At 43.3% G+C, this 26508-nt stretch overlaps 2 protein-coding genes across 4 annotated transcripts in view; one reads left to right on the top strand and one right to left on the bottom strand.

The window, feature by feature from the left end:
* The first annotated feature begins 444 nt into the window (after positions 1-444).
* Positions 445-24727, top strand: PACC1 (proton activated chloride channel 1). Of its 3 annotated transcripts, none has more exons than XM_065632846.1 (8): positions 445-586; positions 4430-4526; positions 6109-6318; positions 8377-8531; positions 10009-10151; positions 16612-16756; positions 19808-19912; positions 21791-24727. In XM_065632846.1, the coding sequence occupies exons 1-8, from the start codon at positions 551-553 to the stop codon at positions 21950-21952; spliced, it is 1053 nt and encodes a 350-aa protein (XP_065488918.1). In that variant the 5' UTR covers positions 445-550; the 3' UTR covers positions 21953-24727. The 3 variants fall into 3 exon arrangements, with proteins under 3 accessions (XP_065488918.1, XP_065488919.1, XP_065488920.1); XM_065632847.1 differs by having other exon boundaries at positions 4367-4526; XM_065632848.1 differs by lacking the exon at positions 16612-16756 and having other exon boundaries at positions 21791-21893.
* The window catches only part of PPP2R5A (protein phosphatase 2 regulatory subunit B'alpha), a 48042-nt gene continuing 46038 nt past the window's right edge, over positions 24505-26508 (bottom strand). Inside the window, exon 13 of the mRNA XM_065632845.1 lies at positions 24505-25718. Coding sequence (XP_065488917.1) covers positions 25586-25718 — 133 coding nt within the window. The 3' untranslated portion in view covers positions 24505-25585. The remainder of the gene's footprint in view (positions 25719-26508) is intronic.

Here is a 26508-nt window from a genome sequence, read left to right as displayed (position 1 = left end):
GACTAATTTCCCTGTCACTAGACTTACGTGTTTACTGTGAAACGTTCCTATAAACCTTACCAAAAAATTGCTTACACATGCGACGGGCAACCGCGGAGCACGGGACGGCTCTGTGCTGCCTGGAGCAGGAGAGCTGGGCAGAAGTCGCCAAGCGAGCTCTGGAAGCCGACACAAGACCAGACTCCTCGGTGGCGTGGCACGCCTTGTAGCATCTGGTGAGTTTTAAAGCTCCGTCCCCTCCAGCCTGGCCGCGGAGAACGAGGGTGGTTCTCAGCAGGGCGGCTGGCAGTGCCCCCTGCCCGCCGGGGGCTCCGCGCCGCCCAGGGCCCGTTCCCCGCAGCCCGGCACCTCAGCTGCGCGGCCCGTTCCCCACAGCCCGGCGCCAACGGCCGCCCGGCGGCCGTTACAGCGGCCCGCGCCTCCCAGCAGCCCCCGCGCCGCTGTGGCGGGGCCGGGGCGGGAAGCGGCCGGCGGGTCCCGGCGCCTGCGTGGCCCTGCCCGGGCAGGGCGGCTGGGCCGGCCCCGGCTCCCCGCCGCACCGCCCGATGCCATGCTGAGGCCAGAGGTGTCCGCTTCCTACCAAGAGGTACGGGGGGGAAGGACGGGGCTGGGCTGGTGGGCGGCGGGCCGCAGCTCGCCGGGAGGGGCCGGGGCTTGCCGAGGGGTTACCCTCAGCGCTGCCGCCCTGCGCGCAGCTCGGCTCCGGTGCGTGGCTCTGCGGCTCGGCAGCGCTGGGGGAGCGGGGTCCCTGCCGCGGCTTCGCTGGTCCCCGCCGGCCCGTCGGCATCTGCCGCAGCGCGGCTGAGCCCGCTGTGTCTGGGTCCGGCCGTGCGCGCCTCCCGGTGCTGCCCGCGCCCTCCGCACCGCCGGCAGCCGCGCTGTCAGCTTGCAGCTGCGCTCGCCAGAAAGAAACGCGCCTTTCGGGTGCGCTTGATTTCATGGTTTACCTTTAAAAAGGGTTAACGTAACTGGCAGCAGTACTTTTTAAGCGTATGAACTGGGCACAGCTGGCCGGCGAGCTCGTTCGTAACGAGCGGCTGCGGTACCGGAGCCCTGACATCGGAAACCGGAGGCCCCGGTGCCGCCCGGCCGGGAGCCCGCGGCGGCGCTTGGTTTGCGTATCGATGTGCGGGCTCCGGCAGCCGGAATTCCTTGCTCGTTCCTGTCTCTCGTGCTAGAGACAGAAGCTGTTTGCGCCGAGCTCGGCAGCGGTGGAGACTCGCAGCAGGTCACTTCTGTTTGCATCTTGCCGGCAAAAGGAATGCAGGTGTTCGCCTTCCTCTGCATGTGATGGGTAGTTTAGGGCTCTGCTGCTCTGCGTCCTGATTTAGTTTAGTATTGCCTGTTTAGTTTCAGCTCCTGGTTTCTTTTTGGGGTAGAAGACATTGGAAGGTGAAGAATCAGTGGACCAGAAAAGGCCTGTATGGACAAGTTCTCCCTTTATTTAAGAGGGTTTTATCCAGTAGGAAGGTTTTATCCCATGATTATCAGGATGAAATGAACTCCTGTAAGAGCTTGTATTTAGTGGAGGTACTTGAGAGACTTAATGAAGTTGCACTGGTACCTGAAGTGTGGCCTGAACTATACATGTTACATTTCCACCTTGTGTATCAGCCACCACTGACACTGCTCCATGTATTTGAGATTGTCCCAAACTCCGTTGTGCAAGTCTAGATGGTGCCTAAGTGCAGCAGCTGCAGGTCCATCCCTTCTCCAGCACCTGGGGCAGTCTGTGGTGCTCCTGCCCTTAACAGGGATGCTGAAATGTCTGTAGCTGCCTTTTCTGAGCTTCCGTTTGTCCAGTGCTTTTCTGTGTACAGGACTGAAAAGGAACTGCTGGGTCATGAGCAGGCTCCTGCAGTTGTTTCTCACTCAACTTCACATGCTGAGCCCAGAGGAATGCTGAGCAAATGTCTATTTCATGCCCTTCCTGCTCTTGACATTCTATCCTATCTCTGCATCCTTTTGCACATTTAACTGCCCTGCAAGTTTATGCTGCTTCTGCATTCATACCACACTTCACTGCTTTATCAAAAATGAGATGTAGGAAGAGCTGGCCTGTGAGGGTGAACGTGGTTGGCGTATGCCAGGTTCACTGTTGTCAGCTGCCTTGATTTGGGGATTCTACAAAGCATGGAGAAAGTAGAATCAACTGTCATGCAGTAATGCTGTGCTGCCTTCTCAGTTGTTAGGAAACTGCTGCTTAATATGCCTGAGAGTCATTGTTTTTGCAGGTCTGTGCTGCTGTGCCTTGTAGAGTCGTTGTGCTGCGTGTTGTATGCTTGGAATGCGGTGGCTGAGCCATGGACAGTGCTGGGCTTTTGGTGGTTTCAGTGGGTTTATGAAACTTCTCCGCTTGTCAAGCCAGGTGTTTGGTATTTTCAATGAAATTAGTTGGTTTTAGGGGGGTCTTGCACATGAGCTCAACTTGCTGCACCTGAGGCCATGTTAGCATTCCTGCTTTTGATTAGCTGTCCTTCACTGGTTTTACATGTGAAAAGCTTATGAAACTGTGTGCCTTGGGAGCGGAGATAATAAAACATAGTTGCCTGTTGTTTAGGGTTTTTTTGGTTTGTTTCTAAGGAATGCTGAAAGGTTACATTTTCTGAATTTTTCTTCCACATGTTGAAGAGTTGCTGTAGGTCCTCTCGAGAGGATAAGAAATGTTGCATGTTGTGTTCTTGCTTAAACTTGTGTTGGGATCTCCTTGCTATCAGGAATAGAATTTGTTTACCCTCTATGTAACCTCAATTGATGGAGTGCCTGTACCTGGGGAACTGCGGCTGAACCAGAGAGGTGTGGGAGTCAGATTAGAAACTGCAGTGACTTTGTAACTTACGTTAAATTTTTTTGATCGCTTCAGTATAAGGAATTTGCATGAGTACAATTGGAACTGGCTTCTTAGCTGATTCAGCTTAACCAGTACAAGAAGTTCAGTGAATACTCATGTGTCAGAATAGCTTCTTTTGGATCAGGTAAACAAAGAGAACTGGTGTGGTTCTGCAAAAAGGAGCAGAGTCTTAATTTTCATTTATTTTATGGCGATAATTGAAAAAAAGTATCTTTGGTTGGACCCTGGTAAGCCCTCCTGCAAATGAGTTGAGATTAGGCAATTAGTTACCTCCATACCTCGCACCACAGGAAATCATGCTTTATGTATATGCAAAACATTTAAAAACAACTGGGTAACTGCTTTCAACTTGCTTTGCGTGGTGGAAGTGAATACAGAAATATAGCAGGAGGTGATGGAGACTTTACGTCAGACTTTGAAGGCGTAAAGTGAGTGGACTCTTTCCTAATAAGTGAAAATGATGATCTGTTAATGGTATAGTGATGATTTCAATACAGAATTAAAGTTGGGTGAAATAAAAGCACTTCCTTATGGATACGTGCACTTTACTGTTGAGTAAGTTGGGGGTGTAAAGTTCAATAGCATTCAGTGTGGCTGCTATATTAACTGTGCCCTCATTTTTCTTGAGATCGGAACAAAGGTAATCTTCTTTACCTAATTAGGTAGGTGATGCTGAGTGTTTAGCTTGGACAGTTACTGTGTAACACATCATGTGTGCTGCAAGCTTATGCCCTGGTTTGCTTTGCTATAATTTGTACGTCAGTTCCTGCCGTGAAAGAAATTTGGAAAACATACAGGAGATACTTTATATAGATATAAAAGTCTAATGCTTCGTGGTCTCATGTGATGCCTATCTGATCTGACAACCTTCTGACTTTGACGGAAGCGTCTTGGCGGTTTGGGCCCAGAGCTCTGAGTACCAAACCAAGAAAACATCTGGTCTCTGTTGCCGTTTTAGAAACACTGGAAGACTAATTAGTTGCATAACCACTAATATATAATAATATGTACAGTGAGCTCAAATAAGTACCAGAAATGTAGGGATGTTTGGCTATTGTAATGACCCACCTACCTATGTGGCTGAGACTGCATTTGAGCTGCTTGCCCTGTCAAAATGCAACTTGCCCCTTTTGCACCTCTTTATTAAGAAGTGCTAAGGCTCTGTTTGCTGGTATGTGCTGTGGTTTGTTTATGCCTAAAAATACATTCCTGAGTGACAGAATGAAGTTCCTGCTAATTTCAGAGGGCATTGTCCTAATTTGGGGTTTAAAGTGAGCTGAAGCTGCCAGGGAAACAATTACTTTGATCTTAAAAGAAAAGGTGATGTTATTGTTGAAACAGCAGGGTGGAAGTAGGTTAAATTTAATGTGCCATCATTCTCTTAATTTTGTCTGTTGGTCTACGTAAATGTGGCTCTTGCCTTGCGAACAAATGGAACAGGTGTTGGGTGCTCTTGGACTGGGGGCATATTTTTGTGTGTTTGGTTAGTTGGAGCCTCTTTTATTTGTACCATAGAAATTCCAGCAATTGCAAGTTGAGAGCATATTTGGAAATTGAACCACTGTTTTAACTACACAGCTGAGTGAAGATGTGGAGCGAGCATCTGAAAACCCAGCAGATGAGAGAGAAGGAGAGATGGAAGTTCATGAAGATTCCAGCTCTGTTATTTTACCAGGTGAGAACTATTGACACAGAAGTTACCAGTTTTAAGTACCCGATAAGCTGCTTCCATGTGTGGGTTTGGTTGAGGTTTGGGTTTTTTTTTTTTAATTGTATTTCTGAAAGGAAACAAACCACTGAATTACTTATTTTGGGGAATAAGTGCTGATGGAAAGCCAAGGAGTTTTTTCCAAGGACTAAGATGAGAACATTTCTTTCCCATGAACTGTGCTCAGTCAAAGAAGATTCAGCACATCTGGTTCTGAGATAACAGAAAGGAAGATGGCATACTAAGCTGTATTTTACCTGAGTTGCAGTGTCTGTGATGGCAGTGGACTGCAGGCAAAATCTGTGCCAGTTTTACACGAGCAAGCTGCAATATTGACTAGATGTGCTTTTAAACAGGTTTTGGTTTGGATTTGCTTTTGGAGGGTGCAGGGCAGTGTTAAATGGGCTCGTTGCAGCTCAGATGCAGGTGTTAAGGTAAGCCAACCTGAAATGATGATCCTTTAAATGCTTTGCAGCTGTTTAATTTCCTTGGCTGCCATCTCCTGGCATATAACTTGGGAACCTGTGTGTGACCATGGACCTTCTTAAGAGGTTATGCGTTCAGCAGGACTTACTAAAAGGCTAGTGTTGGCTGTGGTAAGGAACAAACACCAAACCATGCTATTATAGTTGAATGGCAGAGTGTGACATGGCCTGAAAGGGCCTGACTCATTAAATTATACCACACAAAAGAGTCCATGTAAAATATGCCTATTTATCTCCTTTCCTATGTTGGCTTTTAATGCTCCTTTTGCGTGTTCAGCTGTGTATCGCTCACAATCAAAACATGACATGTAACTCAAGAGTACATGAACTTTTCCCTTGCAAGTATTGCCAAAAGAAATGGCAAATGCACGGAGTATGGGGAAAGCAGCGTCTATGAACAAGTGAGACTAGCGTGAAGATTTTCGCAAAATACGCTTTGAAGGCAAGGAAACTGTGAGAGAATTGAGTCAGTCTTTTTCTAGATGTAATTGGAAGAATCCTTTTGTGAGACTCTATGTAGTGTGCACAAGGAGTTATGAACTGGAGTCCAGAAATGAGAGGGTGACAAGTATCTAGTGACTTCTGCCATGGTGGAGATGCAATGCAGGTACCTGTGTGAGAGCATTAGAATATTAAATCTCTCTGCTGATGCATATGCTGAGTGTGTAAGAATGACCGCAGACTGGGAGGCGGGGAAAGGAGTTGCTTTCTCCAGGAGGGAAGATGGAACATCGACAGACATTTTTTCATATGAACTTTGAAATTTGTTTCCGAGTTGTCCTTCTTGAGAATAAACTTGTTTCCTGCCTGCCATGCCCTTAAGCAGAGTGATAAACACAACATGTGAAAAAGAGGCACAATCTTTGGATGATTGTGCCTCATGCTTGAGAAGGAAGCATCTAACTGATGACCAAAACCAGCAATAGTTGTGGGGGTTTTTTTTAATCTAGCTGAGTTTGAAGCTTACTTTCCTCTCAAGTGATTGTTCTTCGAATAAATGCTACATAAATTCTGCCCAGCTATCTGTATTTTACAGTCCTAATCCATATTCTGTTTGGTTCCAGATAATGAACTGGGTACCGCTGCCCCTTCTTTGCGTTTCAGCAAGACCTGCCTAAAGAATGTTTTTTCAGTAATTCTCCTGTTTATTTATCTGCTGCTCATGGCTGTAGCTGTGTTCCTTGTCTACCAAACCATAAGTGACTTCAGGGAGAAGCTCAAGCACCCAGTGATGTCTGTCTCTTACAAGGAAGTGTCCTTGTACGATGCACCCGGTAAGAGTGGTAGCAAACAAAATGGATTAAGTTGTTGTTCACGTTTATCTTATTTCACATTTTTGATGTTGATTTTCCAGGGCCCAGAGTGCATGTAATGCTTTGACCCAGGTCTTTTGCTTCCCCTTTTTTAATCAATGTTGTGTTGAGTTTGCACAGAAATGTTATTATTATGTGGCAGATTTTGGTAGCTTTCATGCCAATAACATGAATGACAGTAGCTATGGAGCATTATGCAACATTTGATAGATAAGTGTTTTCAGACTCTAAAATCAGTCCTCTCTTAGGGAAAGAAGGTAGTTCCTTATGGAAATAGTCCCAAAAGTGTATTGAGCAGGGTAGATGTTTATCAGGACCTCAGTGCTACACTGGACAGTGAGATGCTGTTGACCCTGAAGAAGGTGAATTTCTCAAACCTGTCACGAAATAACCACAATGCCATTTTCTGCTGCTGTTCCGCATTGTTTACAACTTAGTATTACATCAGTAGGCAATGAAAATGTGATGTGACTGCAGGGAACAATGTTGGCATAAAAATGCAGTGTGGCATCAGAAAAAATGTGTTTCAGTTTGCAGGAGGGATTACGCCACAGAAGCATGTTTGAATAGTGAGTTCTGTTGTTATTATTTTTTTCAATTATCCAGTAACCATTCATATATAGAGTTGTGGTAGAAATGCAGCTCAAACAGTCATAGGTCAGTTTCCAATTTAAAAATAACACTTTTGTTCAAAGTGTTACCACATTTTGCAAATACCCACTCCAGTAATTGTGGCTGAAAGGTGAATGTTTCAAGTTGTCGCCATATTCCTGTAGTTGTTTTTCTCTGTGGTCAGTTAGGCTCAGCTCTGTAAGTAGGTCCTTGTGTTTGGACCATATGGATCTGACTATAAGAGCAGGCTTTTCCCTCTTATTTTACTTGTTTTTTTTTTTTAATGTGAACTTTTCATACAGCAAGAGGAAGAAAATGTCATTTAAAGAAGCAGAGCAATGTACATGTAAATCCAGAAGTATTGGTGGGGATCCCTGAAGGATCAGAGAACCTGGATTAACGTAGCTCTTTACTTAATTGCTCTTTTGAAGTGTTGAGATGGCAAGTTGCAAGCATGGAGCACTGGAGAAAGGGATAAAGCCTGTTTAGACTGAAACACGCTGGCTGCTTTAACGTCTCGCATTTTGCCGGACAGGTCATGTCAATTGTGAGAGTTAATCATATCTAATAAATCATACTTTTTTTTTTTTTTTTTGGTAGTTGGTCTAGATTATCTTCAAGCAAGCTTGTTTCCAATACTGAATGTGGCATGTGTGGTGTAACAGGTTTTTTGGGCCCTGTATTTTGCTAGCCACCTACTGCTGAGGTGACTGAGGTTATTCTAATGCATGCTTTGGTCTGAAACAGTAGGTTTATTTGATATGTGAATTTCCATATAGGTGAAGTAGTAGCCTACCTACCCAGTGATACAAGTAATGAGGGATGGTAACAGTTAGTACTTGTTTGATGGCTTTGATTTTTATCATGACATCATATTGAGTGAATAGACGATCCTAGATGTTCTGAAGAGCATCTTTTTCACTTTTATTAGATCAGCCAGTGATCTTTAATCTGTCATGCATAGTACATGCATTACTTCCAATTAAAATTTGACATGTTGAATTATAATACCTGAAAACATGTACACACTGAAGTGCTACATGTCCCATTTGACTTCAGTAGCCTCCTAACTAAGTTCACACATTCATTTAATCTGGGGTAGGAGAGACTGTGTTGTGTTAGCTGATGGCTTGTGGGAAGACATGGGAAACTTTGGAGCTTCTGTGAACCTTCAGTTGTAACAGAATATGAATCCTGATTTTATTTCAATGCATCGGGGGGAGTTCTGTCCTGATGCAGCTGGCACTTTTGTCCTGCTCCAGAAGAATCCTGAAGCATGTGGTTTGATTTGATTGTTTTGCTGGATCTTGAGGATATCTCAATATCTGTGGGATTAAATCCCAGAATGAAAATCTATGTACTTGGGAAAGAAATCAGCTCTCTTCAGTGTTTTTTCTCCCCAAACAGGTATTGCCTTTTACCCAGGCAAGGCTCGGCTGCTTAGCTGCAAGCATCATTACTATGATCACATCCCGCCTCTGATAAATCCAGGTCAGCCAGGAGACATCGATTGCACCACTGAGAGAATCAACTACACAGATCCTTTTACTAATCAAACTATGGTAATAATAATATAATAGAAAAAAGCTTATTTAGTGGAATTTTTCTGCTTGTAATGGTATTTGAAAGTAAAAATATGTACTTAGTGCTGCAAAAAATCCTTGCTTCTAGTTTTTTTCCAAGCCATCTGTCCTTTTGTTTTCAAAAGTGTAAAAGACCCTAGTCAGTGTGTGTGTTATGGAAGATCAGCTGTCATGTGGGTGTGTGCGGGATGACAACCTGAATGGGACAAAATAAGTCATTTTTCACAATGAAACTTGTGCTTCATTCCTCTCCTAAATGAACTGGCAAGCGTACTCCTTGATATAGTAAATCTAGCTTTGACTGAAAGCGGTAGCAGTTATTCCATTAAAGCAGGATAGCTTTTCTCTTTTGCTATGTTTGCTGGGAGTTACATACTATTTTTGTCACCCTTGGAAAAATCTTAACTGGGCACCAGGCATTTCATTACACTGAAATACTGTGAACCAAAAAAGATGAGTACCTTGTGTGATAGTCTGTCTTAAATTGCCCTTAAAAATAAAGGGAATCTAGCTTTCGTGTAAACAAATGTTCAAAAAATAAAGTATTGAATATGTCCATTTGTATCTAAAGTGATTGATCAGGTTGTTTTTAAGGAAACTAAACATTAACAAACCATCTAGGTACCTGTTTTGGTCAGCTTTTTTCTCTTAATGCTTTGCCTTTTGTCTAATCAACATTTCTTTCTGGGAATCAGCTCCTTAGTATATTTGAAAGTAGTATTCTAGGTGCAAGTCTAATTTAATTTCTGCCACTAATATGCTCTTTTTGCATATTTTAACAGGCTAAGAACCTACGTTTTATGCTGCATGGTAGATTGATTTAGAAGCTTGCTGATCGCATAGGCTCTAGTCCTGCAGTGGAATGGAGAGACACTGAGGCAGAGACCTGAACCGCGCAGAGCCATGTTCAAATTGGCCAAGTCCTTCTGCAAGCAGCAGCTTGCTGTTCTATATCATGCCTGCACTACTTCAAGTTTTATTCTGCCCGCTAGCATTTTTATTTTATTAATGTTTTTCCTTTAAGCAGCTTAACTTGAGGTGCTGTGGGCTGTGAAACTGTTCCTCTTTCTCAAAGAGAAGCCTAATGTTCTCCACATCAGCTTGTTTAATGTCAAGAGCTGAAGAGTTTTAGACTTTAAAACAGTTTTGATTGTCCAGAATGCAGGTTGCAGGGCCTCGACTGGTAATTCCACATGAATCCAAAGGACTGTGGTAGAATGAAAGCAGATTTTTTAGAAAACCACAAAATCTTGATATAAAGACTTAATTTTTAAACTTAGAGGAGGGATTCAGTTGGCATTCTTGTTTGATATTTTAATAGATGTATACTTCGTCATGGCCAAGAAAATCTTGGTGTGTATTAGATTTCTATAGAGTATTAGTTCCAGCTGGCAAATTAATGAACAGGAAATAAGGACTCCTTCGCTACTCTCACCACCTCTCTGTCTGCTTACAGAAGCATGCTTTGGTTGTTCAAGGCCCTCGTGATGTGAAGAAAAAGGAACTGGTGTTTTTGCAGTTTCATTTAAATGGAACAGACCAAGATTTTAGCGCAATCGACTACCTTCTGTTTTCTTCTTTCCAAGAGTTCATCGACAGGTATGGAAAGGGATGAGCCTGTAACTGCATTGAACTTGCTACAACAATACTAGTGAAAAAGTGAAAGCAGGGGTTTTTTTAAGTGAAAATCAGACAGGCTTTTTTTTTTTTCCCTTCCATGTTTGGGTTACACTGATGCTCTTTCATGTCTTAGGTTACTAATATTACTTTTTAGAAAGTGAAGTGAGGACTTTTTCAGTGACAAAAACTGCCCTTCCGCTGTGCTTCAGCCATTTGTTGCTGCGTTTTCGGTAAGTTTGAAGTTTGTGCTGGCTTACTGCTGTTGTCAGCTGCGGGTGATCAGGAGGTGTGCTGTCCTGCAAAGTGTGCTCAGGAAGTGCACTGAGAACACTAATGTTTCTGTACCTTTTATTTTATTTTATTTTTTTTTAAAGCAATTACTGTGAAGATCAGATCCCTAGATTGATTTGTTGTGATTTCCTTGAAAGATTAACTGTATTGCTTTGTATTACTAGCTTTATGTAAGATTCTACAGAATTATGTAATTTCATAGATAGGGTTTTCAGAATTGCTTCGTATTGGTTTGACATTGGTGCCATTGGAATTATTGATCAACCTTCTTCCAGTTTTAACAAGGAGTGGAATTAATCCTGCCTTGAACTTTCAAGAAAGCCTCACCCTTTTTCCCACCTTGTGAGAATGAATTCCATACTGTTTGATTTTTGTTTTATTTAAATTTGAGTTCTGTTCTTCTCTCTGTGGTCCAAATGAAAAGCTAGACAAGATATATTAGTCACAGTGAGACTTAGAAAGCCTTAAATTGGTAACAGTCACATGCTCAGTGAAAAAAGGGGCAGGGGAGAAAGGCCATATGCAGAACAAAATTAGTTGAGGGAGCGGAAGAGAAATAACAGATTTTATCATAACAAAGCATTCTTGGAAGCTTGGACGTGATCATACTGGTGCTTGTCAGATGGAGCAAAGACTGGAAGTGTTCAGTCACAGTATCTCTGGGTAGGCAAAGACCAATTATCTGAATTTGTTCTTTACGAAAGTATTTCTACTTCAGTATAGGAGAACTTAAGTAATCAAGTACTTTCTGTAACTGTACCTCATAAAATCCTAATGTTTTGGGTATGTTAGACATTGACATTTCAGGATGAGAAAATACCAGTTAAGAATATTGATGTAGAGGGTGCTACTTCTTCCTTCTGTGTTGATTTTTCACAGAGTTTGTGGCTCGTGCCGCAGTTAGTGGTATGTACAGTGGGACCGATACCAGCAAGGTGCACAGCTATGTCTATACTGCAAGACATGAGCACTGTCCGAGACCAGCTCTGGTGAAACACAGAGCAGAAGGCACAGTTGTGTTGCGTCTGGTTCCTGCCTCTTTGCAGAATGAGCCAACTTGCCAAGACACAGCTTGGTCTGTGCATACTCCAGTCTTGGAAGCCACATTTCTTTGCTCAGTGTACCAATTTGCAGATAAGCCATTTTAAAGAGCTGTTTCTTCCCAAGTTAAAGCACGTATGTCATACTTAAGTACTTCTGCAATCGAGCTGCATGTCTGGATGCTGCTGCCCCAAACATTTGACATTTGACACAGTCTCCCACAGCATCCTCGCTGCTAAACTGAGGAAGTGTGGACTGGATGATCGGGTAGTGAGGTGGACTGTGAACTGGCTGAAGGGAAGAAGCCAGAGAGTCGTGGTCAATGGGGCAGAGTCTGGTTGGAGGCCTGTATCTAGTGGAGTGCCTCAAGGGTCGGTACTGGGACCCGTACTATTCAATATATTCATCAATGACTTGGATGAGGGACTAGAGTGCACTGTCAGCAAGTTTGCTGATGACACCAAGCTGGGAGGAGTGGCTGACACGCCAGAAGGCTGTGCTGCCATCCAGAGACCTGGACAGGCTGGAGAGTTGGGCGGGGAAATATTTAATGAAATATAACAAGGGAAAGTGCAGAGTCTTACATCTGGGCAGGAACAACCCCAGGTTCCAGTACAAGTCGGGCAATGACCTGTTAGAGAGCAGTGTAGGTGAAAGGGACCTGGGGGTCCTGGTGGACAGCAGGATGGCCATGAGCCAGCACTGTGCCCTTGTGGCCAGGAAGGCCAATGGCATCCTGGGGTGTATTAGAAGGGGGGTGGTTGGTAGGTGGAGAGAGGTTCTCCTTCCCCTCTACTCTGCCCTGGTGAGACCTCATCTGGAATATTGTGTCCAGTTCTGGGCCCCTCAGTTCCAGAAGGACAGGGAACTGCTGGAGAGAGTCCAGCGCAGGGCAACGAAGGTGATGAAGGGAGTGGAGCATCTCCCTTATGAGGAAAGGCTGAGGGAGCTGGGTCTCTTTAGCTTGGAGGAGACTGAGGGGTGACCTCATTAATGTTTATAAATATGTAAAGGGTGAGTGTCAGGAGGATGGAGCCAGGCTCTTCTCGGTGACAACCAATGATAGGACAAGGGGTAATGGGTGCAAACTGGAACACAAGAGGTTCCACTTAAATACAAGAAGAAACTTCTTCTCAGTGAGGGTGACAGAGCCTGGAACAGGCTGCCCAGGGAGGTTGTGGAGTCTCCTTCTCTGGAGACATTCAAAACCCGCCTGGACGCCTTCCTGTGTAACCTCACCTAGGTGTTCCTGCTCCGGCGTGGGGGATTGGACTGGATGATCTTTTGAGGTCCCTTCCAATCCCTAACATTCTGTGATTCTGTGATACTGTGAAACACTTGTGCCACATGTTGTGCGAAGGCAAGTTAGAAGTCCAAAGCAGCAATAAACAGTATCACAAAGGTTCTAGCTTCAAGGCTGTGTTTGTGCCAGTGTAGGTGAACGAGTAAGAACCATGTGTGGGCTGCCTTGGAGAAACCTGGATCGCAAGCTCCTGCCTCCAGGTTTGCCAGGTCAAACTGGTTAGATGGCAGAATCAATCCCTGAAGCAATGGGGGAATGTCACGTTGTCCCTAGAGAAGCTGCTTTGTCTCGCTGTTGGAAGGCACCAGAACTGAAGCCGTGAGAGCAAAGGCTGAGCCTGGGTTATGTTTGCAGCAAAGTGAAAAGGTGGGAAATGGTGGTGTCTGTTTGGGGCCGCATCCTTTCTGTCTTGCGCCAGGTGGTAGGAATGTGAGTTAAAACTGGTTTTGAACTAACCCAGATGATGGTAAAACTGGCAATGGTATGTAGGCGTTTAAACTCAGTAGTAAATGATCTGGTTGTCTATGTGGAATACAAGAAGAGAACTAGTTGTGCACCAGAAGCCGGTTGTGTCTCTTTCATAGCATCCTTCAAAGCTTGGTACAAATTGTATGGCTTGTCTTGCTCAGCCTTGTGTCTTGCTGTCCTGGTGTCCTGGGGCATCAACTGGACAGGCTTAGGGCAGCTTGAAAGTTTGTTTTCTCCTGACTATGAAGCGCATGCGGAACCACATGCGTGTGTGGAATATACTCATTCTGTCCAACTTCCAGCAGAAGAGAAAATAGAAATGATTTCCAGTTCATCAGCGGTTGCTAAATTTAGTTGATGGGAGGTCTGGGCTAAGATGTCTGTAGAAACTGTTGTGTATTGATAACACAAGTTTTGTCCTTCCATGCAGCCTCTAAAAACTTCAGTTACTGGCTGCTAACTACTTTTCCTGACAAAGTGTCTCTCTGGTTATGAGAGCATGTTATTAGCACTGTGTCCAGCAATTAATGTGAGGTGTTATCAAAGATGTTGAGATATATGCTAAAACTCATGAGATATCATAATTATCTATACAGTTTTTTGCCATGGCTGCAAACCGCTTAGGTTGGGCTGGGCAGGCAGACTGCTATAAGATACATGTGTAGGGTATTCCATGATCTTAAATCACAATCCAAGCTCCCTTGAAATTGGTGAGAAGAGTCCTGCTGTATCTACACCACAGTTCCTGTGTAGGCAGGATTATGTGCAGCTCACTTTTGCTTTAAACAGCAATAATTGTATCAGTGAATGCTGCTGCAAGCATCAGCAATAATAAAAATGTCATCTAGAAACTTGTATCTTTAAGGGTTTTTTTGAGGCATAGCAAGTGGTGAGGACTCAAGGTACAGTTGTTTCTGTCAGGGGTTTTGTTCTCTGTTGCTCCTGGGTTAAAATTGGATCGACAGACTACATGAAACTGGCACTGCTTGCTAGTTTTGTTCTGGCCTTCACAGAACGCTGCTGGACTGTGTGCTATTGTTGGCCTGTGAGCTGGAGGGATGCTGCCACTGGCTTGGTTTTTTTTTGAGACAGTGGCAGCCGCTGTCTGTACCGTATTAATTAGAAGGAAGAAAATAATGAAACTCTTGCAAATTACCAAAAAAGTGTAGTTAAAAATACAAGTTCCTTTCCTGAACTGTCATTAGTATAATACGTGGGTTTAAGAAGAAAATCCTCTTGAACGTATTATTGATAAAACTACTGTTAGTGTAGCACGTAAAATAACTTAGTCGTGTGAGATGATTAATACCAGTCTGAACAGATCAGAGATTATTTAAGGGTCTGAACAGAGCTCCATGTTCGTGTCTCTGGTCTGGATTGCTGCATGCAGAGAAATCAGTGATAACGTAGAAGGGTTGAGATTTTTGGTAGCACACCATCTGGTCACCAGAGAGCACTGGCTGCGGGGAGAGCGGGGCTTTGTAGCTCACCTGAGTGAGACAGTGGCCTCTTCCACTTCTTTTTGTCTGCTGTGATGGAGGAATTTTTGCATGGTCTTGAGGTACCATTAATATCCTGGGAGAGCATGGTGCAGAGTATTCCAGGAATCTTACAATACGGCTAAAGGGCAGTATCACAGGTAGAAGAACTTACTGAACAAAATAAAATGAAATAATGTGCAACCTTTGTATGTTGTCTGTCTTTGGGGTGAAGAGGGAATTAAAACAAACTGCCTGGAAAATTATTCTTCATCCTAAAATCCCTTGCCTGTCTTGTGTTCATTTAGCCGTGTGCGGTTTTTAAGCTGCTTTATCTGCTCTTCGCTATTAATTGTACAAACCTTGTGCCTCTCTGCTCTCCCTGCCCTACTCCCCCCACCCCTTTTTATTTTTCCTGACTCTCTGGCAGTGGTCTGGATTATGTGCACATGCAAGGAGATGCCTTCTCAGATCGCTTCTCCTAGGATATTATTAATCTTTTTCAAACCTACAATTACTGTCAAAGGCAAAGCATACTACTGCTCTCTGCTTACCATGTAGGTTGTGGCTGTAATGTTCAGCTCTGTGTCATAACTTCCTGCCTCGATTTTCCACATTGGTTTGGAAAGCTTTCCTGGGATGCCGGCTTTAGTCAGGCATTACGCATATGACTGGCCAGCAGAGTGCTAATTATGGTTGTTCCTCTGAGTGGCAAAGCCTCCATGCTCTTCCGTGCTGTCCCATCAGTTGCTGCTGTACCCACATACCGAAATGGGAAGAAATCATTGTGCGATTAGGTCTCCCGGTGTCATTGGTTTATATGGTGAGGAGCAGTCAGACGATCGGCTTTGTTCTGATGCTTTGCTTACATCTTCCTTGTGGGGGTTAAGGACGTGCACTGCCATCCTGGTGGGATCACTAATCAAGCACCTAATGTAACAAATAGATAAAGATACAGCCTGTGCTTTTAATGCTTCATGACTCATCACAGTGGTCTACCCCTTCATTTCAAATGAAACCTTATTGAAAAAGCAGCTGCAGAGCCAGGCGTATTTCATAGAGGTGACATGGAAGTGGCTAAAATCACAGTACTGAGGAGCTCCAAGTAAATAGCCTGGTTAATTCATTGTGTCGTGTGCAGTAGGTAGAGAAAGGATGGAGACCAGATATGCCTTAGAGGTGCCTCATTACTTCTTGCTGCATGAGAGGTATTGGAAGCCTTAAAATGGGTTACGGTAGCAGCATTAAAAAAAGATACAAAGCAATCCTGCTGTTCTGGGGCTACAAATATCTGTGATTGCATTTTGGGAAAACAGCCATGCTATTGAAGGTGGGAGCCTTACACCAAAGGTATAGTGTTTCCACAATAGTAGGAATATACTGAATGTAAATTGCAAAGCATTTTAAGTACGTCTGCATTGCAAGCAGTTTATTTGCATCCCAGAAATGGGCTGAGCAGCCCGCCCTACCTCTAGGCCGTTCCTTCCATCTCTTGCTTTCTAGCATTGTGGTGAATTGTTTCCTGCAGTCCTGGCTCTGCTCCTTTCTGTCCCAGAGATGACCCATGAGCAGAACCAAGCTCCCCTATAAGGCAGAGCAATCCTGGCGGCAGGCAGAACTCTAGGGCGGTGGGGCACCAGGTGAATCTTCTGCGATTAAGAACACATGAGTGCAAGTGGTACTGTTAATCAAAACATAAGTACTCAAAATGTTTTAGGTATGCTGAATTTTAGGAGTTGAAACATAATAGGAATTGCAAATACATTTTGAAGTGGCTGTAGGTCTGACATTCTCCTGCCTACAGTGCTCAGATACCGTTCTGAGCTCGGTCAGTAATGTAATGGTCTTTTTCCTTTAGTCCAGAAAAAGCAGAATTTATGAAGGACTGTGAAAGTTCATACTCCAGCTGGAAGTTTTCCGGAGGCTTTCGAACTTGGGTCAAGATGTCCTTGGTGAAAACAAAAGAAGAAGATGGTAGTGAGACTGTCGAATTCAAACAAGAGGTAAAAAAAAAAATAAAAAATCAGGAAGAGTCTTTTGGGACCTGTTAGTTTATTAGGAACTAGTTACTGCTGCAGTTTTAATGATAACTGGCCAACAGAAACAGTTCTTGGGGCAAATACCAATGAGTTGCAAGAAGGGTGGGTGGGTTGGCTGGTTAAGTAAGTGAAACATCAGGAGCTTGGGGTTTTTTTTTGTTTGTTTCATTGCATCTATTGCGCCACTTGCCACTGAGCAGTTTTGGCTGTACAGTTACTTGCATCCTTTCTTAACAGGGAGAGGTTCTGTAAAAGCATAAATGTCTTGATGTGTGCAGCTGTTGGTAGGACTTAGTGAGACATCTCAGGAAAACATCCCCTAATGGGGAGGCGAGAAAGTCCAGGGCTTGAACGTGTTGACAGCTGTAATCTGAGGTAAGGGTCCAAAGAGACCGACACAGAAATGCTAACACAGCTGCCTTTAGTTAAAAGTGGGGAACAATTGCCAGAGGAATTGTCTAAATAGCTGGTATTGGAAAGGGGTAATGTTTAGGTTACCACAAGGGCTGATGTGAGGATGAAGAGGTAAACATAAGCCTTTTATCCTTTGTAGCATTCTCATGTCTGCTTTTTGTTGGGGACTGGCATTTCTATCTGTTGAGTATCTTTAGAAAAATGGAGTAACTTAACTTCTTGCATCATTTAAAACTAGAAAATACGCAGGTGGAAGATGCAAACTTAGCTAGAGATTAAATGAGTTTGATTCCCGTGCTGTTTACAGTAATGGACAGGACACTAATTGTGTTTTGAGTTTGTTATCTTGCTCCCAGTGTTGGTTGGGGATAAAGAGTCTTGTTGGTGATGAGCAATGAGAATTTTAAGAGAAATCCTTTTCAGACAGTATGTGTTTCAGAGGCAACATGGTCTCTTAGTTTACTGTACACTTGGAAAGAGTACTTTGGAGACTAAGATGATGCAGAATCTTCAGTTCCCTGATCTTTAATTTTCACAGTTTAGGGCCTTATGTGGCAAAGCCTTAGGGGAAGAGCAGAGCAGTCACCAAGGTGGTTACCCTCCTGCTCCGCTGGAGGAGGCCAGGAGGCAAAGCCCAAATCCATGCAAGTCCCTAGCTCATGCCTTGGTTTGGAGGAAAGGATGCATCAGTCAGCTGCTGCCATGGATACGCTAACAGCAGTTGTCTGTCTATCCCACATTGCCTACAGCTCTGTATCACTTGCCATTTGGTACTTACCTAGTGTAGCACTTTTGAAAGTCGTCCTTGGTGTGCACAAGTCTAACATGTTGCGAAGCGGAAACAAAAGGCTGACTCAAACTCGGAAAAAGCCGAGCTTTTTGTGACCATGAACATCCATTTAGTCCAGCAGTTATGACTCTGATCATCTGGGTAGATGAATGCTGTGTTGGGTTTATTTGGTTTTGTGGGGTGTGTTTGATTTAAAAAACAAACAAACAAAAAACCCAACTAGGAAATAGGAATCGGTACAAATATGAATTTTGGATTGCAGATCCCTGTTACCAATACAGTAGGAGTTGAAATAGCTCAGCCATAAATTGCACTTGCTTTGTTTGACAGTGTCTCCTCAAATTGCGTAAGGAAGTCCCATTAGCCTTTCAAATCTAAAAGTGGGAGACAGCGTACCAGAAAGGTAGATACAAATATTAGGTCAAATAGCAGAGTCAGCCAGTCTGCTCACTGACCCCAGTAGTCATTACGTTGTCTTTTCTTCCTTCCCCACTGCCTTCATTTAGCTTTGTCTGCTGTGTGCTTCCTGGTGCACAGTTTTCTGGAATGAGTGTAGTTGGGGTGATGGCATGCTGCAATTATTAAATGAGCTGTAGAAGTATGGGGTAAGCCTGTAGCAAAGGTGTTTGACCAGAAAACGTGAGGTGGTGAAGCTCCCATGTGCTCTGAATGGACACATGTAGAGTTCTAGCTCCTGCTTCTTCGTGTTGGCAGCCTAAAATCAGGTCAGGCAGGGTGTGGGGAGACAGCTGATAGAAATTGTGAAGTATTTGTAAAGAAACTGGGTTTTTGTGGTAGGTCATACAATGTCTGTTTTCATAGCTATAGTTCCTGTCACAATCCTGAAATGAAGTTACAGTACTGCTGGATTACTTCCAGTACAGTGTTAAACCAGTGTAGGAAGAGCAGCAGGACACCCCTCTGCACTCACCATGATGTAAATACTCCTTTGAGAGCTGGAGAAGGGAGCGGTTCTTCCATCACTTTTTCAGCTGCAACTCTGGGTGCTTTCCTGTTCCATAACTGCCTGGCTGTTGAGTGCTTTATATTGTCTCCTAGTGGCACAGGGAGTGGTACAAACTGGTGTGACTGCCTGTATACAAACCCCTTTAGTTCCCCTCTGGGCTGGGGGTGTGTTACAAGACATGATAAATGTTTTTCTGAGGCCTGATGTCTTAAGACTATGGTTTCATGTGGCTGTAACATCAAGCTGTACGCTAAACTGGTGGAATTGTGCTGAAGCTCTCTGCCGGTCAGTGCTAGTTTAAAACGGTAACTTAGTTAATGGGCAGTACTGGGAAGTATGGTTTTGTTAACATCTACGCTTCCTTCCCTTCTGTTTTCATTCTGTGCTTGCTAGCATCTTCTACTTTAAAAAAAACCCAAAACCAGTTGTAGGATAAAGTCTTCCTGCTGCCATTGTGAAGTTCTCTGGTAAACAAAAGTAATTTGGTATTCATTCATGAGGACTTTCCAAATGATGTTTTACTCCAAGTAAATGAACACTGTAAATGTTATTTCCCCCCTTGAAAGGGAAAAACCTATGTGAAACAATAAAGGCCCTGGCTACCAGTGTAAAAACAGTATTGCAGTGTTTTACTAAGTGAGAAATAGGAAAAGAATATGAACATGAGACAGATGGAAGAAACTGCCTTTTCCCGATTTTGGTAGCCTCATTTTCCAGGTAGAGGAAGGCTGAGTTCCTGAGCAGTCTGCTGTTTTCTCCTCCTTGCAAGCCTTTTCTGTTGTACAGTTGACTCATTACACCACTGAAGGAAGTAACCTGCATGTTTTTATTTCCCTCTCTCCAGACTAGTGTGGTTAACTATATTGACCAGAGAACTAAACCGAGAAGTGACCAGCTGTTTTTTGTGGTGTTCGAATGGAAAGATCCTTTTATACAGACTGTTCAAGATGTGAGTAACACCAGTCCCTTTCCAAATCATTGTCTCCTTGTACAGCCTCATGGTTTATGTGTGTGTGCAAGCCTGTTACCTCACTCCTAGCAGAAATTCAGAGGAAACAGTGAGGTTACTTCTGAAATTTCAGTCTGGGCTCTTCCTTATATCCAGTAATGTGTGTTCTGCAGAGGTCAAGACCATTTGATGCTTTTCCTTGGCTTGGAGCATTCTGTTTGCAGCTGGAGCTAAGAAAAAGCACGTCCCCTGTGTTCTAGCAAAGTGTAGCTTCAGGTCAAGTCTGAACTTTGTGCTTAAATAAGCGTGCTTTTGATTTAATGCCTTTTTATTGACAAGTAAGAAATCTAGGCTTAAATCAGAATAATAAAAATAAATAACTAGTGCATTTTTTTTATCCCTTATTTGACTAGAATTTGGTACTGCAATCAAATGCAGAAAAAGCACTTGAAAATTTAGTTCAATATAGAATCATTCTGGTTGGAAGACACCCTCAGAATGATTGAGTCCAACCATAACCTAACGCTGGCACTAAACCATGTCCCTAAGAACCTCATCTAAATGCCTTTTAAACCCCTCCAGGGATGGTGACTCCACCACTGCCCTGGGCAGCCTATTCTAATGCCTGACAACCCTTTCCGTGAAGAATTTTTTCTTAATATCCAATCTGAAGCTCCTCTGGTGCAGACTGAGGCCATTTCCTATGCTGCAGTCAGAGGTGTATGATGTGCCAGACCAAACCACTCAGTTAATGAGTGCTTCAAAGCTGTGCAGGTGTGTGCTGTGGGTACATGTGCTTCAAGCATGTGAGCTAGATCTTGTTTTTCTGGTGTTCGAAGGGAGAACGTCAGATACATTTGCCCTCCCCAGGAAAACGTAGAACTGCAAAGTGTGCAAAAACAATCTGTTTAAGGTTTTTGCATTTAAAATGGCCCTACCTGACAACCAAAATCACCAGCAACATCCACAGTGTTCCTGTTGTCTTGCCCAAAACGGGAGTGCAAATGCAGAGCGTGCAGGTCAAGAGTTGGTAGTTGGTCCTTCACACTCCTGCTGTCATGGCTGTGCCGCGCACCCTCCTCAGCCTCGAGAGCCCTGTCCCGCTGCCAGGGGAGTTCACAACCTCTGCCCTCTTGGAGCTCAAAGGTGCCCTCAACCCAGTGGGCTGGGACAGCTTGTTTCCTCCTCAAAGAGGCCACAGCTCCTGAGCACTGGCAGCCAGCACTGCTGCTTGTAGGAGGATGAACAAACACAGAAAGCCTGTGTAAGACCTTCTGGTTTGGCTGGTGACCTAGAGACACTGCGCTCATGCTGACCCTTGGAGCTGTGTGCTGCTGCATTGCTGCCTGAGCCTAGCTCTGCTTGCTTCACCTGAGATCCTAGAAGTCATCCTTGTACCTACAGAGAAACTTAACTACTCTTGAATAAAACGGAGTTAAAAATAGAAATATAAAATAGTTGCTGTAGGTCTACAGAAACAGTTGCCACTGTCAAAACCTGGTTTAGCCTTACAATGCTGTCTTGTTAAAGCCTTCCAGTAGCTGCTTCGAGCTGCTTATTTTTGTAAATCTTTAATATAGTAAATTAAATCTATAATCTTAAAATTAGCAGTTTAACTGTATCTTTAAAGTTTTAAACAATCCAATAACCTGAAATAGTCTAAAAAATTTCACACCTGGTACAGTGTGGTTTCTTCCTGACAGAAGGAATCAGAAAAGCCATGGTGTGAGGCAGATGTGTGGAGAAGGCACCGCAGGCCACCTCTGCAGCAGAAAGGAGCAGCCGCAAAACCTTTCACTTTGAAAAATGGAATTGTTACTGACTAGGTCTAATATATGCTGAGTCAGATGAGGGGAATAATATTTTAATCTCTTTCAGATCGTCACAGCAAATCCCTGGAACATGATTGCTCTTCTTTGCGGTATCTTTTTGGCTCTGTTTAAAGCAGCAGACTTTGCTAAGTTAAGTGTTAAGTGGATGATCAAAATCCGAAAGAGACATCTGAAGAGGAAGAGTCAAGTGATGAACCACATAAACTGAGACTGACCGCCTTTTAACTAACAGAAGGGGCAGAAAATAACTGGAATAAACTTTGATCAGCCATACAGCAACTGAAGATGCAAACCAGGTATGTTTTCTTCAGGAAGAACAATGACTGGAGGAACAGCCTAGTGAGCTGGCCTTTGAACTTCAGAAAGGAGCTAACTCTAGGACAGGTCTAACAAACTCATGCTTTTCTACTCTAAATTTAACAAGCTTACCTCAATGTATGAGGGGACCAAGGGAGAAGGAGACAATTCTCTCATGTTCAGAACATCACCACTGTAATGGTTCAGCTCTAAAACATGGATGGTGTTTGAATGCATCTCAGAACAGGAGACTATTGAACTTCCACATGAGCTGTGACCTGCATCTGCTGCCCTCACACAGTTAATTCCTTGATGCTGTTGAGTGGAACAGAAGGTAAAGCACTCAACAAAACAGTCTGGCCTCCCCTCTCCAAAGTACACATTAAAATACACTGGATGTCTATTACATGTCATTTTTGATTTAAAATACAGTGACTTTAATATTAAAAAAACCCCAAACTTCAAATAAGATATTGTGTACATTCATTGAAACTACCTGCTCCCAGATTCAGCTGGTGCTGTACAGGAGGTGGTCTAGGCAGGAGTATTAGGGCAAGAAGATAAGGTGAAAACCTAAAAATCTATTCCTGATCAGTCCAACTCAATCAGTAAACTCAGTCAGCTCAATACCTGGGCAGCTGAGCTGATGGTAGATTTCAAAGTTTGTCTTAGGCTGTTACTCTTCCCTCTTTCCCCAAGTCTTTGCTAAGGAAGTACAAAACAGTCTTTCATCAGCCTGGCATTTAAATGTGCCTCTCTATTATATAGAGAATGTGTGCTAACGAACTGTAATGCGCTGGTGTAGTCTTTTTCTTCCTTATAAGTCCTTTATTAGTCTAGATGCCCAACTCAGACTTGTGGAAGCGACAGGAGCAGCGCACCACACTCCGTGTTTGCTCTGTAGACTTTGTTGCAAGGAAAGAAGCATGCCAAGTCATATTTCCTTCTTCCATCCTCTACTAACAGAGTATTAATAAGAACAGTAAGTATATCAAAAGTACCCCCTCATTCTTTTTTTGCCTTCTAAAGAGGCATTTTAGAACAAAAATTACTACTTCCAGCTGATTTCCAGAGCAAAAGTGTAGGTACAGAGACAGGTGAGCTCTCAACTCCTCCCTGTCAAAGAAACACCCAAGTGTACCTTTAACAAATGATATTACAGCAGCTATTTCTTGGATTTTACAACAATATTTAGAAAGAACGACTTGATCAGGTACCAATGCATCCTACTGCATTTTTTTTGTTCTTTTTTTGCTAATGAGGTCAGAGAAGGTGAGCTGGAAGACAACTTTGCCCCAGCTCTAGGCTAAGTAGGAGGTGTGGTTAAATAAAGGATGCACTCCTTTCTGCTCTATTTAATGTACTATTTTTTTTCTTTTCTTTTTCAAATCAATTCCCATACTAATCAACTTCAGTCACTACATCTCAGCTATCACGATTTTGTTTTATAAGGAAACATTGTTACTGGAGTAGGCCACCTGATGCCAGCCAAGAAACCTTTCTTTTGTATGTCTATTTATAGGAGTGATGCTAATAGCAAAGTGTTGCACAATTTGTTAGAAATGGCCTCTCACAGCTAGTGTTGTTTTTCTGTTACTTACTCTTGATGTCCATATTTGTAAATTTTTTAACAACTCATAACAACAACTTGTTCTTTGTGCCATTGCAAGGTGTTAGATTCCCCAGTGTCTGTATAATTTATTTCCCTTAGACTTTAGAGCAGCTGAAAATATTTTCTCTCTTAAACTGGGGGTTTTATTCTTCTATGGAAAAAATACACTAAAATACTAAACTGAGGTAAGCTGTGTCTGCGTGACAGTGATCTCCCTCCTGAGCTGGCAGAGTGTACCCATGCAGGCCCCAGGGTGTTCAACATCTGGTTTCACGACTTCAAGAGAACACCACGAAAAGTAAAGGATTCTTTTCCCCCCAAGATTTTGGGCAGCTACTTACCAAGGCAGAATCTACTTTGGTCAGCTGATTATGTAGCCTTTTCATGTAAAACTGACATGTAGAGAATAGTAGCTTCTTGGTTTTGATCAGACAGAGCTAGTGAAAGTCACTTCAGGCAGTGTTATTCCCATTTCCTCTGTGAAACACAACTACTTGGGAGACAAAGAAAATGAAGTAACAATAAAAGTGTAATAAAGGCAACTGAAACAGCACAGTAAAGATTTTTCCCCCCAGGAAACTGAGTGAAGTTGGAAAACCAGCCAAGCAATAGGTAAGACAAGCCCAGGACACACACCTGCCTCAGCACCTGCTTGTATTGCACAGAGCCAAGCAAAGCTTCTGCCTTGCTGGCAAAAATGAAACCCCAGCAGCCTGTGCCTCCCACACTTGTGCCACTCGCTGAAAAGCCACAGGTTATTCAGATGCACGTGCAGTTAAAAGGTTGGTTGTTAAAGCCATTCTAGTTCTCCTGGTCTTTATAAACACAAAGATGTGATATACAGCACTAAATACAAACATAAAGACTTTATTGAATGCTGCTCAATTCCCCAAAGATCTTTCATTACAAAAGTTTTCCACACAACTGCAATTTAAGAGATTGGAATGGTACTCTGATAAAAGATGTGAAAAATACTTGATCAAGTAAACAGACAAGACTTCTATTGTCAACTTTTCACCTTTAAGAAACAGACTGTATTTTCTTTAAATAAAACAAGGAACTCTTTCTTTACATCCTTCCCTCCTTACTAAAAAAAAAAAAAAAAAATACAGATTAATCCCAATTTTGGTCTTGTTCTTCAGTCAATGAGATGCTAAAACTAATGCAGAAACATCCACAATGGTCTCTAGGAGACCTGCACTACTCTGCAGGGAGTCCTTGGGCTGATGAGGAGCATCATTGATGGGCTCTCTGGAGGAAGCTCCATCCTCAGCTGCAGCAGGAGGAGATCTCTAAGCAGCCCAGGACCAAAAGGCAGCGAGAATGGGGTAGAGACACTCACCAAGTGGTAGGCCAGATGCACGGACCACCCCAGCCTGTTCAACCTCATCCTAAGGTGAGTGTTAAATCTGAATTCAAGGACAGCACCATAGCCAAGTTCCTTTCAGTGCTGTAAGGGGCACATACTCTGAATATTCCAAGTTACTGGTAACGTACCTTGGTTTTATTTGAGAAAATACAGCACAACTAGAAGCCTTTCTATAATCTTAACCAAAGTATGCAGCGATGTGAAAAGCACATATAAAACAAGGAAAAAAAAATGTACATAGCAAACTATACCACCTATGTGCAACACAATCAAAAATTCAAGTCATAATTCTCACCACTCCCGTAATGATTTCACTCATTAACAATGATAATTCAGTTCTATGAAACGTTGGAAGTGACAGTATATCAATAATTAGACAAATTTACAATATGCTGTGGTAATGACATCACTTAACTGCTGTATTTAAATTCAAATCTTTACATTTGCCAGAAAAAAAAAAAATGGCTGTTTCTATTATACTGATGAGGTTTGTTTTGCAAATCCTTATGCATTTCAAAAGGGTACAAAAAAGTATGTCTGCTGAGTAGAGGTGGTCATTTCTTTTATTTGGCACTTGTATTGTGTGCATTTAGCACATTGTGAGTGCTGTTCTGTTTTTCTACCATAGCCTTCTTAAGCTTTAACTCCTCCAGCTTTCTCCACAACTCTTCACGTTCCAATTCTTTCTTTTTCTCTCTGTAAAAGAGTGAAATATCAATTTCAGATGTGTTTTAAGTGCAACGTGGAGATACAGCTAATTAACAACCACGATTTAGATCTAGTTTTTCTCCAAAGCTACTTTTAGAGGCAATTACGATTTCCTCTATTAAAAAGCGAGCATACAAATTGGTAAGGGTTAGTGGTAAAACTGTAACTTTGCTCCAGCAAACTCAGACAACTGCTGTAGTGTGGCTCTGCACAGACGCCTGCAATTCTAAGGAGGTTCTTTATCACATGCATCCTTTGGGGAGAAAAGCACAACTATTGAAAGGAGACACAGCATGGGGTCTCAGCTGGCTCAGGATAACTTGTGCCCTGCTTCCCCTTCAACAGTCCTGCTTAGTAGGTTAGTAGGATACGAGAAGTTTTAGCTGAGCTGTGGGAGAGATTCTCCAGCTCAGCTTCCTTCAGACAACAGCCCCGAAGCAGCAGAGCCGGTGCCAGGCGGCCCCTCGCAGCAGCAGCACCTGAGCCTGGTTTTCCCAGGCAGGACGAGGGGACAGGGCCTTCATAGAATTGTTTTGGTTGGAAAAGACCTTTAAGATCATTAAGTCCAACCATTAACCCAGCGCTGCCACGTCCTGCCGCCTCCAGGGGCTTCAGCTTCCACACCTGCGTGGGTGCTGCGTACTCGAGTGACACCCAGAGCCAGCACCTGCTGAGCAGTTCCACTACACAACCCCACAGCCACAAGAGTGAAGTTGTTTCTTTTCAGCTGGTACCTTTTAGATCTGTATTCATCAACATGCATTTGGAAGAAAAAAAT

This window comes from Caloenas nicobarica, chromosome 3, assembly GCF_036013445.1.
Source record: "Caloenas nicobarica isolate bCalNic1 chromosome 3, bCalNic1.hap1, whole genome shotgun sequence".
NCBI classification, from domain to species: Eukaryota; Metazoa; Chordata; class Aves; order Columbiformes; family Columbidae; genus Caloenas; species Caloenas nicobarica.
Note: the sequence above shows the minus strand (reverse complement) of the source record. Positions and strands in the feature narration are given on the sequence as shown.